This window comes from Neoarius graeffei, chromosome 9 (assembly GCF_027579695.1).
Source record: "Neoarius graeffei isolate fNeoGra1 chromosome 9, fNeoGra1.pri, whole genome shotgun sequence".
Classification (NCBI taxonomy): Eukaryota; Metazoa; Chordata; class Actinopteri; order Siluriformes; family Ariidae; genus Neoarius; species Neoarius graeffei.
The window spans coordinates 92161841-92179053 of record NC_083577.1 but is presented as its reverse complement, the minus strand read 5'-3'; the positions used below and the strand labels follow the sequence as shown (position 1 = coordinate 92179053).

General features: G+C 43.6%; 1 protein-coding gene across 6 annotated transcripts in view; it reads left to right on the top strand.

Annotated features, from left to right (window-relative positions):
• The window catches only part of glsb (glutaminase b), a 122733-nt gene that overhangs the window by 85217 nt on the left and 20303 nt on the right, over positions 1 to 17213 (top strand). For 3 of the 6 annotated variants that reach the window (XM_060930461.1, XM_060930462.1, XM_060930463.1), the window contains exons 11-14: positions 1376 to 1426; positions 4182 to 4358; positions 4593 to 4724; positions 5675 to 5767. In XM_060930461.1, coding sequence (XP_060786444.1) covers positions 1376 to 1426; positions 4182 to 4358; positions 4593 to 4724; positions 5675 to 5767 — 453 coding nt within the window. Of the gene's footprint in view, positions 1 to 1375; positions 1427 to 4181; positions 4359 to 4592; positions 4725 to 5674; positions 5768 to 9939; positions 12343 to 17213 lie in introns of those variants that run through there. The other 3 variants (XM_060930467.1, XM_060930466.1, XM_060930465.1) reach the window with 3 other exon arrangements.

Below are 17213 nucleotides of genomic sequence, written 5' to 3'. Positions count from 1 at the left end.
AGTTTCTCACCTGAGTGTATTTCTGCCTCCGCCACCGTAAGGCGCAGGCGGCGTTATGTTCTCGGGTTGTCCGTGCGTCCGTCCCGAAACCTTGTGAACGCGATATCTCAAAGGCTAATGAAAGGAATTTCACCAAACTTTCAGCGTTTGTGCGTTTTGGGACAAACATGAACTGATTAGATTTTGAGATCAAAAGGTCTAAGGTCAAGGTCACTGTGAGGTCAAGTGTCTGTCTGAGAACCTTGTGAACACAATGTCTCCAAGGCTGATACAAGTAATTTCACCAGGTCACGATTACTGTGAGGTCAATTGTCCGTCTCCAAATCACAACTGGATCAGGCGTGTAGTCTACCGGGCGGAGGCGTCCCCATCGACACCGCTGGCATCGAGTTCTATCTAGTTTTTTTTTTTTTTAACAGTCACGTTCAGTAGTTTTTTGTTCACGCCTCCTTTTGAGTAAAAGTGCCGGAGCAAATTGCACTTAAATGAGCCGGCTCATGTTTCCCAGAAGCCTCTGCACTAAATAGCAACCTGCCATTTTTGATGCCGTCGATATTCCACAGCAAACAATTCGGCGACATCATAAATCATAACATGAAAGTCAAGATGTTTTCCTCAAAGTACTTCTGGGAAATGTTTTAAACTCTTTCGACTGGTCTGATCCGTTTACATACGGCTCCGGAACTTTCCTCGTCCGTCTCGTGTAAATATCAGGCGTGTTGTGTTCAGAACCGTGACGCGTGGACGGAGGAGAAGTGTGAGACGGGCGCTGAGAGGATCAGGAACAGTGAGGTTTTGCTGCAGTGCACGCAGAGTCCCGCATGGAAACAAAAACAACTCCGGGAGGGGCGAGTCAGCCCATTTAAACTCCGTCAAAATCCCGACACGCCCCTGCTTTACTCAGACTCCGCCCCCGCGTGTGTGCGTCACGCTCGTGTCATTTCTGAAGAGCGCTGTGCAAGTCTGTAGTTACATCTGAGGTCTGAACACCAGTGTCCCTCATCTCACTAACACGTCCTGTACGTCACGTCATTACGCTGAGCACATCACGTCCATTTTAATACACTTCATAGAACGCTGTTCACAGTATTCAAATAGGCTCATTAATATTCATGTGTGTTTCAATACTAAGGCATTCACGTGAACGTGTGCTGTGCTGTTATTACATGACTGATGAATACACGGTTCTGATTGGGCAGTTACAGCAGACTACACTGTGATTTTCTGTAGAAGGAAGCAAAGAAATAATTTTTAAATCAATATTTTGTGGCATCGTTATCGCAAAATAAACCGCGACACGGTGAGGCAGGAGCTCGGAGCAGAGCGCTGGACGTTTATCCCTGACGTCTGATTGTGTCCTTGTCTGTGTGTGCAGTGTTTTCCTGAAGGTACAGATATGACCTCCATCTTGGACTTCTACTTCCAGGTGAGATCAGCATTCTCTCTCACACACACACACACACACACACACACGCACACACACACACACCGTTAACCGTGAACAGTGCGGGCTGTAGAAAGGTGATGGTAGGTGGTGCCACAGGAAACGCATGATGTGTGTGTTCTGGCGTCAGGCTCTGATCCCGTCACGCAGATCGCCTGTCTCCTGTGGGTTTGGGGCGGTGTGTCACCACTGCAGGGTTCCCGCGGGCCCTTAAAAAGTCTTAAATCCAACTTTCGGTTTTCAAGGCCTAAAAACGTCTTAAATTGTTTGGAATGAGTGGAATTTTCGAAAGGGAGGCATTAAATTTAATATTGGACCGAACGAGTGAAATGTCTCCATCTGGTTTGGGGTATTTTTTTAGCTGTAATCTTAAAAGTGACCAGCGCACCTTTTGGGGGCGGCATTGGCTCTGTGCGTTCTGTGCATTCCGTAGAACAAGAGCTAACGTTAGGAGGCTACTGGAGGCGGTGTGGGTGTGGTGTGGTGTGGTGGAGGCAGTGTGGGTGTGGTGTGGTGTGGTGGAGGCAGTGTGGGTGTGGTGCGGTGTGGTGGAGGCGGTGTGGGTGTGGTGCGGTGTGGTGGAGGCAGTGTGGGTGTGGTGTGGTGTGGTGGTTGTGAAGAGTGAGAGATGCGCGGGTAGCTTACGCGGGCGCTAGAAAGCGCTGATAATTATGGGAAGATGTCTGTTTAACGACAAGTGGTTGGGGGATGACAGATACCCCCAAAATAAAGAGAAGAATCGTTTGCGATAAAAAGCGCTGGATCGCACAAATGTGTTTAAAGCCGGTACCGCAGCGCTGGGGACACGCCCACTGGGAAACTGGCTTTTCACGGACACGAGGCGCGCGCGTGTTAGAGGTCAAGCGCTCCGGAGTGAAACGCAGGGGGGTTCGCGCATGCGCACAGGAGTCAGGTGGAAAATGGGACTTATAGGAAACACTACTAATAATAGTGATTAGCATCATTTTTTACATAATTAACATTGTTTATTGTACTAAGTTTAATATAAATATATAAACAACCTTTATTTCAAAACTCAATTAAAAAGAACTCCAGAAAATACAATAATTCTAAATATAGTACAATATAAATAATTTGTACAAAAAGTTTTTTAGTTTTATTACTTATCGTCTACAACAGTGTTTTTAATATAATAATAAGAATAATATTAACAACCATTAATAATAATTAGTAGTAATAGTAATTATTATTGATTATTAATCATTACTACTTATGAATTAGTGATTAATAAGTACTAGGGATTATTAAATGTTATAAAATTAAGTTATTAAAAATTATTGCAAATAATTATTAAAAAGTAGTAATTGGTAGAATACAAACACATACTCATGGATTATAGATAATTTTTTTAAATAGTGAATGTTGATATAAAATAACTACTACTACTACTACTAATAAACAATAATACTACTAGTAATACTTGTTGTAAATGTTTATTATTATTATCAGTTCAATTGTTATATCAGTGTTCACTATTAAAAACAAATGATCTATAATTCATGAATAATTGTATCACTACTACTAATAATAATTACTACTTTTTTAATAATTTTAACTAATCTTATAACTCAATTTTATAGCATTTTAATAATCACTACTTATTATTTATTAGTATAATTTAGTAGTTGATAATAATAATTAATACTTATTATTAAATTACATTTTGATAATCACTGCTTATTAATTAAGTAGTAATTAATAATACTGAATTATAATAATTGCTGCTCTATTATTAATTATTATAGCTAATAAGTAGTGATTATTAAAATGTTATAAAATTGAGTTAATTTTTTAAAATTATTATTATTAAAAAAGCAATTATTATTATTATTAGTAGTAGTAATAATACAAACAATTATTCATGGATTATAGATAATAATTAATGATTATTTTTGAATAATGAACATTGATATAACAATTGCACTGATGATAATTAGTTTAGTTATTACAACACACTGATTAATATTGATAATGGTTATGAAAGGTGACAGTAGTTTTTCTGTGTTTAATGTAACGCTCTGATGATTGTATGGCTGCATAAACAGGTTTACGCTGTTACCTGCTGTAATGCAGAAGATACTCGAGAACTTCCTCAGCCAGCTGTATACTGTACCACACTCACACTGATTTTGCTGTCGGACACAAAATCACACATCAAAGATAATCTTTGGAGATTGAAATAATGCCGGCTAAGGTTGTTCAGCTGGTTCTACTTGCCGTTTATTGTTTTTGAAATGATTCATGGTGTTTTCTCCAGTAAACTCCAGTCTTCTCCTCGCTGCTACAGTAGTTCTGCAGCCCAGAACGCACGGCTTTGCTTCAGCTGTTTGCTGTCTAACAGCTGCCACTGATGCGCCCTGTTGTTCACCAATTGTGTGCATTCGTCTTAAAGTTAGTAAAAAAAAACCATTGCAGAAAACAGTTTTAAGTTGTCGTATTTATCATTTTCTTTGTCATGGTACAGTCTTAATTTTTCCATTTAGAGGTCTTGAAAAGGTCTTAAAGGTCTTTAAATTTGTACTTGAAAAATGTGCAGATACCCTGCACAGCCACGTCACACACTCACGCTGGCTGCCAGCTCGCAGATTTAGACACCGTGTTTAGTTTGTGAAATTTCTCTAAACAAAATGTGTTTGTGTTGTGGGACTGGGATCCTGACTCTGTGTGTGTGTGTGTGTGTGTGTGTGTGTGTGTGTGTGTGTGTGTGTGTGTGTAGCTGTGCTCCATTGAGGTGACCTGTGAGAGTGCCAGCGTCCTGGCTGCCACTCTGGCCAACGGCGGCTTCTGTCCAATCACAGGCGAGCGCGTGCTGAGTCCCGAGTCTGTGAGGAACACGCTGAGCCTCATGCACTCCTGCGGAATGTACGACTTCTCCGGACAGTTTGCCTTCCACGTGAGTGTTGCGCTTTACTCCACAGCGCTGGAGAGTTCTGGGCTCTGATTGGTCAGAAGGTGTTGATTAATGTTCTGTGGTTGAGGTTTATATTAATGCAGCTCATTCACTTCCGCTTCGTCTGTAAACTCATCACCGTGCATTATTCCCTCCAGCACAACCACAGTGTGGATTTAAGTAGTGGTGACACTCTGACATTACTTTTGTGTGTGTGTGTGTGTGTGTGTGTTTCAGGTGGGTTTGCCGGCTAAGTCGGGTGTGGCAGGTGGCATCCTCCTGGTGGTGCCCAATGTGATGGGTATCATGTGCTGGTCTCCTCCACTGGACAAACTGGGCAACAGTGTTCGGGGCATCCAGTTCTGCACGGTAACACACACACACACACACACACACCACACACACACACACACACACACACACACACTTATTCTTGTCTGGCTTCCAGTTAGACCAGTAAATCCTTTCATGCGTGCGTGCGTGCGCGTGTGCGTGTGTGTGTGTGTCCTCCCTCTCCTGTCACTGGTGGTTGCCCCTCAGGCTACAGCGAGCAGCAGTTTCTGCTCTCACTGCCAAAGACTCGTGTTATTAAACTCATGAGTTTGTGTTTCTGCTCCGAATCCTGAACAGCCTCCGTTTCGGTTTTATCTCCGACCCGCTCCGTTACCGTCTCTCACGACCTACAAACACTTCTTTATTGTAACGCAATTATGATAGAAGTTTTGTTTCTATGGACACAGTAACGCAAAACAGATGCAATAAACATGCAAAGTTAAAAAAAAACGGATAAAAAACGCTAATAGTTCTGCACAACATTACATATAATAAAGTGAAGTTTTATTAGTTTGCGAGTCTGACCCGGCCAGTTACACTGAACAGCGAGCGACAAGACAAATCCATAAATTAAGACAAAAGTAATGACACCCTATAAGAGGAGGAGGAGTGTTTGTTTATGGGAAGTGCTGAGCTGCATTACTAGAAGATGTGCTGTATGTCTACACACACACACACACACACACTTTTCATCATTTTCAGCTCTTTTCACCAGTTATTGAGTTTTGTGGGCGTGGCTAAGTATAAATCAGGTTAGTAATTTTTGACTGATTGGTGTTTATCATTTCAGAATTAGCTGATTTTTTTTAATCTGGATTTTCTTAATTTGGAAAAGTTTACGTCTCTTATAGTTGCGTATCGTTAAAGTGAGTGCTTGTTATTTGCCCCGCCCACATTGCATCACTAAGCGTTGCTTCACCCTTTGTCGCTGTAGCTCACACGAGCAGGCGTGTTGTTCATGTGACCTTGTTCCGGTTTCCCTGCAGGATCTGGTGTCTCTGTTCAACTTCCACAACTACGACAACCTGCGGCACTTTGCGAAGAAGCTGGACCCGCGGCGTGAGGGCGGAGAGCAGCGGGTGAGTGCGCTCTTTCAATTGCCTGCCCACCTGTCCGTCCCTGCATGCCCCATCAACGCTCTACACAGCGTCCTGTACGAGTGAGCACACAGCACCACCCACCGCCGCTTTAACACTCTGTACTGGGGACTGACGCCGAGAAAAACTTTCCCTTCCTGGTCAACACACACACACACACACACACACACACACTCCAGCTGCTGAGCTAATCACCGCTTGCTACACATCAAACCTGTCCACTAACACTACGGCGAGGCGGCAGGTCTGTTTCTGACTCACTAACACATCTGTCCTCCTTCACCGCGCCTCCTTCAGCTGGATGTACAGGTTCGCACGTGAAACGTCACCTTACGCCTCGCTCTTTAAGCCTGAGACCCACAGCATCATCTTCTGGTGTGTTGTAACGTACAGAGATCTCGCGTGTTTCTTTAGCGGCGTGTCCTGAAGCCCAGAATCACTCGGCTTGTCACGATCACGGCCTTTTACCTCATAAACACAAATAAGGATTTAGTTCTTTTCACCTGCTGGTGATTCTTATGATCATCTCTTTAAATTGTTGTATTTAAATTTTGATGAATTTTCTAAATCAGAAAGTTCAGCAGATCGTCAGAAATCCCTTTCACCTCTGGAGAACGTCATCGATTAAAAAAAAAACAAACATTTTTAACCAAAAAAGCAGATCGCAATGAGAGGGGGTATTTTATTTTTAAAACTTAATACGCAGCCAGTTTTTATCCGACATGAGGTAAAAAATAAAACACTCCATGTTGTGCTGTTAGAGGAAACTAATCAGCCGCAGGGTGGTGTGATGGAGTGGAGTTACACTGAGCACCTCGGAGTGTTTTATTCCTCTGACGCGTTCAGTCTTTTATCTGTTTATACGTTACGGTTAATGTTGTGGAACATCTGTGAGACGTGTAAGGCTCATGAGATCGTGTGTAACATGGCGTTGTCCTAACGATGCTGATTGGCCATAGAAGGGGCGTGGCCAGACACATGTAATGCATGTCGTGTACATGTTACATCGTTACAACGAAGGAAAAAACCCTGATATTATAAGCTGCTTATGAGTCGCTGATACGGCAAGTAAGAATTCCCCCAGTTCACAACGCGCTTCAACTCCCTGTGTTTTTGAAAAAATATGAAATGAGAGAAATTTTATTAACAAAAACGGTGCAATTTTATTTTTCCAATCCTTTATCAACTTAACTTTGAAATGATATAAAAATGAGTGTCTGTGAAATGGATCCCAGCAGAGGAAACGGTCTGGTTTATGTGAAGGCAGGAACAGCTGAGTTAATTTAATGAAGAGTTTAATGAGATCATCTCTAAATGGTGATCATTAGAAAGATAACAAAAAAAGTTGCGTCCTGGTTCAAGCAGTCGGGGCAACCATGGCCTGATGGTTAGAGAAGCAGCTTTGGGACCATAAGGTTGCTGGCTTGATTCCCTGGACCAGCAGGAATGGCTGAAGTGCCCTTGAGCAAGGCCCCGAACCCCAGCTGCCCTGGTGAGAGTGGTGGTGGTGGTGTACCCTGTGTCTGATTTATTTCATTTTCTTAATAACAACAATAATTTTCCTGAGTAACATATTAACTAAAATATTCCTTTTATTAAAAATTAAAAAGTTAATAACTAATATTCCTTTTCTTAAACTTTTATGAACTTTTCTTTGGCCTCGATTTGTTTCCCTTTTCTTTCTCTTTCAGCAGTCTGTAAAAAGAGAGACAGAGCGATGATTTCTTGTTAAATCTGTTTGTTTGTACACAATCACACAGCAGCTCTTTCACATTTTACAGCTGATTGTGTGTTTTTGCAGAATTAGAGCTGTGTTACTTCCGCCTACAGTGAAGTCATGTGCATTTTTGCTCTTGTACGTTATTGCACACTGTACTGTCTAAAGACCGCAATTACAGTGACGAACAACCCCGAGATTACGCAGCCTGATAATAATCATAATTGATTTGTATCACTGTTTATCGCCACACGATATATCGTTGCACGCCTCCTGTCGATGCTTCGAGTCGGTTTATTGCATTAAATTACACTTTAAAAAGATCAGGCGTGCTTATGAAGCTCAAGTCAGGACTGCAATTACTGTAAATCTATTGAGCTGTTAGCTGTGGCTAATCTCATTAGAGTTAATTTGAACGATAAGGTGTGTGTGTGTGTGTGTGTGTGTGTGTGTGTGTGTGTGTGTGTGTGTGTGTGTTCTGTTGAGCAGCAGTGGAGTGTGAGTGAGGACATTCACAGCTTTGATGCGTCACAGAAAGAAGTTTTGTTGTTCTGCTCTGAAGTCAGACAGCAAACTAAACACATCACACACGTTACAAGACACAATTTATTTTTGTCACTCTTAAAGACGCCTCGTTTCCCATCAGGTTTAACTCGTCCAACTCCTGATCCGTCATGACGGTTGAATCTGTTTCAGACTCTCAGTACTGTCTTCAGGCCTTATACACGATCTGACACTAATACAACCCCGATTCCAAAAAAGTTGGGACAAAGTACAAATTGTAAATAAAAACAGAATGCAATAATTTACAAATCTCAAAAACTGATATTGTATTCACAATAGAACATAGACAACATATCAAATGTCGAAAGTGAGACATTTTGAAATTTCATGCCAAATATTGGCTCATTTGAAATTTCATGACAGCAACACATCTCAAAAAAGTTGGGACAGGGGCAATAAGAGGCTGGAAAAGTTAAAGGTACAAAAAAGGAACAGCTGAAGGACCAAATTGCAACTCATTAGGTCAATTGGCAATAGGTCATTAACATGACTGGGTATAAAAAGAGCATCTTGGAGTGACAGCGGCTCTCAGAAGTAAAGATGGGAAGAGGATCACCAATCCCCCTAATTCTGCACCGACAAATAGTGGAGCAATATCAGAAAGGAGTTCGACAGTGTAAAATTGCAAAGTGTTTGAACATATCATCATCTACAGTGCATAATATCATCAAAAGATTCAGAGAATCTGGAAGAATCTCTGTGCGTAAGGGTCAAGGCTGGAAAACCATACCGGGTGCCCGTGATCTTCGGGCCCTTAGACGGCACTGCATCACATACAGGCATGCTTCTGTATTGGAAATCACAAAATGGGCTCAGGAATATTTCCAGAGAACATTATCTGTGAACACAATTCACCGTGCCATCCGCCGTTGCCAGCTAAAACTCTATAGTTCAAAGAAGAAGCCGTATCTAAACACGATCCAGAAGCGCAGACGTCTTCTCTGGGCCAAGGCTCATTTAAAATGGACTGTGGCAAAGTGGAAAACTGTTAGCATTCCTCTCCCTAAACTTGAGCAACTTGTCTCCTCAGTCCCCAGACGTTTACAGACTGTTGTAAAGAGAAAAGGGGATGTCTCACAGTGGGAAACATGGCCTTGTCCCAACTTTTTTGAGATGTGTTGTTGTCATGAAATTTAAAATCACCTAATTTTTCTCTTTAAATGATACATTTTCTCAGTTTAAACATTTGATATGTCATCTATGTTCTATTCTGAATAAAATATGGAATTTTGAAACTTCCACATCATTGCATTCTGTTTTTATTTACAATTTGTACTTTGTCCCAACTTTTTTGGAATCGGGGTTGTAACAAAACTGGGTCATTTAGCAAAGAAGAAGTGTGTAAGTGTTGATGTGGTCGAGCTTTGGAAGGAGCCTCCAGCGTCAGTGCTTTATAGCCGACGTCTCCAGGACGCTGGGCGGCGTCTCAGTAACGTGCCGAGCTGCGTAGTTCCGCCCGATTCGTTTCAGCAGAGAGGAAACGTGGAGGCTGGTGAGGTTTACAGCTGCTGTAATGAGAATGGGGACGAACTTGTTTCATATGTTTTTCTACAACAATGTTCCTGCGATTAATAAATGAAAAATGACGACTATAAATCGCTGACGGATCGCTGTGTGAATCGTGCCAGGCCTGGTGAGCAACGCTTTCTCACTTTACATGTGAAGAAGTGACTCTAACAGCTTTCTTTATTCTTTCCTAACTTTATGGCATGCAGGGCTTTGATGGCTTTGATACACACACACACACACACACACACACACACACATATATATTTTGTGTATATATATATATCCTTTAATACCAGCACTGCTGCACATAGATGTGGAAGCCTGGGAAAGCAAACTAACGTGTTCTCCGTGTCGCTCAACACAGCAGCACACCTTTGGGCCGATGGATTACGAGAGTCTTCAGCAAGAGCTGGCTCTCAAAGATTCGCTGTGGAAAAAAGTCTCGCCCACCGAGTCCACCGAAGACACGTCCACCACTGTGATCTATCGGCTGGATAATGTCGGAGAGCACAACTAAACACGTCTGGAGTACAGGGCTGTACGGGGGACGCGCACCGTGTTTATCTCACTCTGTTTGTTTGTTACTGTCCTCTTGGCTTGGTCAATTTCAGCTCTCTGGTGTTTATTTTTCCTCCGTCTCCGAGGCAGATGCTGATGCGCCGACGAGGCTCAGTTTTCTTTCCTGTTTCTGAAAGTTATTGTGAAACCAAAGCAGCGGCTCGTGAACGCAGGAACGCAGGAGGGTGAAGCAGGAAGTGCACAGTCAGGTTTACACGCAGGGAGACGGGTCACGAATGACGAGTCAGAGCTGTTACGGTCCTGACCGCCTGCTGAGCTGAACCTGATCGCGCTCTTCTGTGCAGCACAGGGCTGACCGACATCATGAGCTCCCACTGACATCGTTATTATTGCAGTTAACGACCGCTGCGCTGCACCTAATCCAACCCTGACCTCAGTGATGAAAAGCAAACTCCGCGGCTCTTTTATTTATTTATTCAGTTTTTGTTTTTAAAAAAAATACAGCCACAATTTCCTTGTCCGAATGTCCCCACAAGGTCCAAATTGTCAGATTTTACTATCCTTGTGGGGACATTTGGTCCTCAGTAGTATATAAACACACACACACACACTCATGCTCCTCTGAGTGTTTATTGCTCAGGTGACATCATGGAGGTCACGTAGGTTTGTTTGCATGACCTTCAGCTGTCGTCATGCAGATGGGTTTCTCTTCACTCATGAATCAGCTCGACTCCAAACGCTTGGATTGAAACCCAACACGCCGTCGCTCCAAACACTCACGAGCAGCCTGAAATGCATTTAAAGCTTTTTATACTCCTACTCCATCTAAACGTTAATAGTAGTAAATTATCACTCGTAGCTAAAACCCTGAGACTCATCTTTGCTCTGTGTGTGTGTGTGTGTGTGTGTGTGTGTGTGTGTGTGTGTGTGTGTGTTAATCCCATGGGTTTGAATGTGTTTCTGTTAAGATATGACGTTATAAAGAAGCTCTGGCCTGGAGTTCCACTCATGAAGAAGTGCTTTTCTGATTCTCCAGCTCTGTGTTTGCGTTAGAGATGCGATCGGTCAGCGTTCAGCACCCGGCTCACGGTCCGACCGTCTCCTCTCCAGATCTCTGCCCTTAGCTCCGCCCTGGTTTGTGCACGTGACTGAGCTGAGGCCTGAGAGCTCGTGCTGCTTCGCTGCTTTGGAGCTCGTTCTGCACTGTACAGCAGCTTTTCTGCTCCATCGCACTTTCACGCAGTCATGTCCGACATGTTGGGCGGGGCTAAAGCCCCAATCAGGAAGTACAGAAACTATAATGTAATATATAATGAACACCCGTTTTGTAGCTTTTAATGTTCTTCAGCAGCCTCAGTCGTGGTTTTAATATAAATCCTGAAAAATGAAGCTTTTCCTGATTGAGCCTTTAACTCTGAATTATTACCGTTGCAGGAAAAATCACAGCTGTGCCGCTTTCCAGCGACGGTAATGAACCCAAAGCTGAGCAGTGCGAGTGTTGGTGTGTGTTGTATTTTTTCAGCGTGTGTGTTTATGTTCATGAGAATGTACAAGTTTGTTTCTCTTCTGTTCCATGCCGACTCCGTCTTTAACACACATCCCTGCTTGTGTCGTTATGTACACTCCCTGTGTGTGTGAACTGAACTGGATTTTGTCTGTGTGTGTTGTGTGCGGCGTGCTGCTGTTACCCCGCCTCACGCTCAGCGAGGCAGTCAGACGGGATCTGTGATGCTTTAATGGAAGCAGGATTCATGAATTACTTGAACAGGGGCTGTGATCCCTCTCTGTGTTACTAATGTGATTACTCTGGGTTCAACTGTTCCTCGGTCATGCTGAACACCTGTCTGCACACAAAAGACGTATTTATACATATTTATATATATTTATATAAATATAAACATGCTTTGCTTATCGAATGATTATTCCAGTATGTCATGGATGCTCTCTCAATCAGTATTGTTTTCCCACTGCCTCTTCATTTTTGTATCATTTTATTTTAATAAATTTGTGTAAACCCATTTCATCTATCTCATGTTTGTTTTGTTTGTTTGTTTGTTTGTTATTAATCCTCTCAACTCATCTCCACTGTCTGAACGCGAGCGGTGGTTTGGAGGGCGGGTCGTAGAGCTGCTCAGTCCGCCTGAGACGGTTCAGCGCCCCGTGTTAGTGACGGAGGGTCCAGTGTTACAGCTCAGGTTCTCGTGCATCGCCTTGTTATTCTCTGAAATAAAGAAGCTGAATAACTGAAGATGGCTGTGTTGTGTCTGTGTGAAACTCATCCCTGTGTATCATCTACACAATCACTGGCTATTCAGCAAACACAAACTATAGACCCCTTCGCATGTTTGTGAACAAACCGCCCGTTGCCAGGATGCGCGCGCAGCCTGGACTCAGAAACAGTGGCGCTGCCCATAGACCGGCATTATGAGCTGTCAGATTATGCCAAACAATTGTCGTTACAAGATCGAGAATGCTACATAAATAAGTTAACTCTAACAAGTGGACATCGCCTACCGGATCCGCATTTAATTAAAGAGTGGACGGGCGATGTTAGTAAGTTCCCTGGTATACAATGGCCAGATATATACTCGTACCTTATTGACAAGACTTCAGTGTACACCCACGAAAAACTTCCTGCCTACAAGTCTTTAGACGCATATGATTATGTTATGTGCGGGCATGTACAACTTGATTAACAATGGGACATTCATATTCATTTAGTTTTAATCAAATTATGCCAGTGATGTGATGGCAATGTGGCTTTAGCTACAACAGCAAATCCCAACACTAAACAGCAATTTGCAGGAGGTAATGGCATGAAAGGAATGATAGTGTAAAGAGTGCAGCTAAGAGAAATCAGAGCTGCGTAAAAAGCGAGAGGCAGAGAGCAGAAATGAAACTGAACGGGGCGGGAGCTAGGTTAGAGCAGTCAGCGTAAGTTGGCATTTAGAGTGAGGGCACACAATTTTACCTTTCCATCCTTGCTTTAAAATTGTGATTTTCAGATACACAAATAATGATGGCACAAAATCTGGACTGCTTGAGTCAAGCGAGACCTCTCCTACAAACAAAACTGCATGCAAAGCTAAGTTAACATGCTAACAATATTCATTACATTGTGTAACTATGACCCAGCTAATCAGACAAACGTTACCAAAGTATTTTGCTACATCAATAAACGAAGACTAGAAAGAATAAAAAAGAAAGATTTAATAAATAGCCTGATCTTACCTGTGATGAAGTGGGCGCTGCAAACCCGCACATTTTTGATGGTGCTTTCATCCCAGTCTACACGTTTGATGGCTTGTAGTCATAGACGTCGGCGATTTTTTTGGAATGGGTGAGATCCTGCTGGAATTCTGAACATTTTAACCCCATCACTGCTACGATTCTGACACCCGACAACACAACAACTAGGCATTTCTTCCAAATATTTCTTCTTGTCTCTACCGTCGCTGAGTCTTTTTTGGGTCCAGGCTGCGTGCGCAATTTCCTCTTACGTATGAATGACGTTTACTGCGAAGGGGTCTATAGCGACGTTCACAAGCCTGACTGCAAACCTCGGATCGGTCCATTTCACCGTTTCACTCACGATCTGTATCTGACTGTAATGTGAACACATCTGTCCGATGAAACAGCACGCATGCACATTTCACACGTTTGTGCACGAGTCATCTGCATCACCAACAATAAATAACATCATATTTGTGAGACGAGTGATGGTGTTAACTGGATGTGCTAGTAGCTAACGCGTGCATCACATTTAACTCCGATTAATCAGCTGCACATGATCAAGTCGAGAAGGTGAAAAACCCAGACGGAGAGCTTTTACTGTTGGTGTAGCTACTGTCGCTCCTCCACTGTTGCTGTGCCGACGGTGCTGCTGATGAAGACACCACTCGGTGCACGAGCACAGGCAAAACGCTACATGAGTTCTGATCCGAGTGTCTCATTCACGTCACATGGCCATGAATTAGATACGCATCAGATCTATGACCGTGTATAAAAGTGACCCAGATCTAATTTGAAAAGACTGGAATTCTGTGTCCACACAGCCATGAAAACCTCAGAGCTGTCACACACTGAGGCAAAAAAAAAAAAAAGAGCCATAAAAAACCAGGCTCTGTGGCGCAATGGATAGCGTGTTGCACTTCTAGGGTCATCAGAGAAGCCCTTCAAAGGTTGTGGGTTCAAGTCCCACCAGAATCATTTCATTTTGGCGGCACGGTGGTGTAGTGCTCATCACTGTCGCCTCACAGCAAGAAGGTCCTGGGTTCGAACCCAGCAGCCGGTGAGGGCCTTTCTGTGCGGAGTTTGCATGCGTGGGTTTCCTCCGGGTGCTCCGGTTTCCCCCACAGTCCAAAGACATGCAGTTAGGTTGACGTGGGGCGGCCTTGGGCTGAGGTGCCCTTGAGCGAGGTACCGAACCCCTGACTGCTCCCCGGGCGCTCTGGTGTGGCTGCCCACTGTGTGTTCGCTGCTTCAGATGGGTTAAATGCAGAGGATGAATTTCACTGTGCTTGAAGTGTGCATGTGACGAATAAAGGTTTGAAAAAAAAAGAAAGATCAGATCTTATGTCGTCTGCCTACAAACTTTGTAGACGCCGATCAGCCATAACATTAAATCCACTGACAGGTGATGAAGTGAATCACATTGATGGTCTCATTCCAGTGGAACCTGTCAGTGGGCGGGGTTTATTAGGCAGCAAGAGAACAGTCAGTCCTTGAAGTTGATGTGTTGGAAGCAGGAAAACTGGGTGAGTGTAAGGATCTGAGTGACTTTGACGAGGGTCAAATCGTGATGGTGAGATGACTGGGTCTGAGCATCTACAAAATGGCCCATCTTATGGGGTGTTCCCGGTATGCAGTGGTTAGTACCGAACAAAAGTGCTGATAAACTGACACCTTTCTGTTTTAGCCACCATGAACTTTTTCAGTAGTTTGTGCTACAGTAGCTCTTCTGTGGGATTGGACCATATGGGCTAGCCTCTGTGTCCCATGCGAATCAATGAGCCTTCGACACCCCTGAACCTGTCGCCGGTTCTCCTTCCTTGGACCACTTTTGTTCCGTACTAACCACTGCGTACCGGGAACACCCCACAAGATGGGTCATTTTGGAGATGCTCAGACCCAGTCATCTCACCATCACTATTTGGCCCTCGTCAAAGTCACTCACTGGCCAAAAACAAGTCACACACACTAATGTTTTGTTGGACCACCTTTAGTTTTGATTCCGGTATGCAGTCATCATGGTCTAGTTTTGACAAACTTTGTTTCAGTCCAGAGTTGGATTAATTTTATGCCGAGCTCTTGTGTTGACTTCAGAAGAGTCGAACCGCTGTGTAAAATCTTCTCCAGCATCCCAAAGACTCTCAGTGGGGTTAAGGTCGGGACTCTGTGGCGGTTAATTCATGTGTGAAAAGATTCCTCGTGCTCCCTGAACCATGCTTTCACAATTTGAGCCCTAATTTTATGCCCATGCCATCAGAGAAGAAAAGAAATCCATTGATGTGGTGATAATCTGGTCATTCAGTACGTTCAGGTCGTCAGCTGAATTCATTTTATTGCCCCGTAACGTTGCTGAGTCTCGACCTGATCAACTGAACCAACCCCAGATCATCACACTGCCTCCAGAGACTTGGACAGTGGACACTATGCGTGATGGGGCGGAGCTTCATGAGCTTCCCTTCTTACCCTGACACGCCCATCACTCAGGAACAGGGTCAGTCTGGACACATTAAACCACATGACCTTTCTCCATCACTCCAGAGTCCAATCTTTTATGCTCCTCAGCAAACTGAAGCCTTTTCTCCTGATTAGTCTCACTAACGAGTGGTTTTCTTCTGGACGCACAGCTGTTTAGTCCCAATCCTGTGAGAGGTCATCCCACTGCGAGTGTGGAAATGCTCTTAATTTTATGGCTATGTTTAATAGAGAAAGTGAGTTCAACTGTTGATTTTTTTAAACAATTTGACTTCACCAAGCATTTAAATGATCTCCAATCACGGTCAAGCAAGATTTTTTTCAACTGCATTTCTTCCATGGTAGTTGATGGTTCATCTCGGTCCTGCCAGGTGTTAATAATGCATCAGACAGTTCTGAACCCAATTCCAGTCATTTCAGCTCAAATCTCCTTAGTTGTTTTCTTTGCTTGATGCAGGACAATAGTTTGACCTTCTGAAACACAGGAACATCTTTCCCATGAGCGCAGGATAGGCCCTCAACATGTTTGTTGAAGAAATGAGAAGTTACTCACTGCATCAGTCAGGGTTAAAAAAAAATTGGTGCCATAATCACTCCAGTAATGATCCAAGCAAAGGTTCTTAAATATTTGCTTATTTAAAACCAAATGGTGACTTTTTTTGTGGGTGGCACGGTGGTGTAGTCGTTAGCAGCGTTACCTCACAGCAAGAAGGTTCTGGGTTCAAGCCCAGTGGGGCCTTTCTGTGTGGACTTTGCAATCAAACACAGCAGTCACTCACACGCAGCACTCGCATGCAGCACACTCACGCAGCACTCGCATATCATTCAGAAAGAGAATTCACACGCAGCACACATACAGAAGTCACAAACAGCACTCGAGAACAGCACTCGCACGAAGCACTCACACACACCATTCACAAATAAAATTCAGAGCACACACACACATGCACAGTACTCGCACACAGCATTCGCACACAGCACTCACACATGCCAACACTCGCACATACCCACAGTCCAAAGACATGCAGGTTAGGGTAATTGGTGGCTCTAAATTGACTGTAGATGTGAACTGCCTGCGACCCTGCACAGGACAAGTGCTTACAGATGGATGATGACTTTTTCCCTCAGGCAGTGTAATTAATAATAATAATAATAATAATATGTCATGTCATTATCTGTAGCCGCTTTATCCTGTTCTACAGGGTCGCAGGCGAGCTGGATCCTATCCCAGCTGACTACGGGTGAAAGGCGGGGTTCACCCTGGACAAGTCGCCAGGTCATCACAGGGCTGACACATAGACACAGACAACCATTCACACTCACATTCACACCTACGCTCAATTTAGAGTCACCAGTTAACCTAACCTGCATGTCTTTGGACTGTGGGGGAAACCGGAGCACCCGGAGGAAACCCAC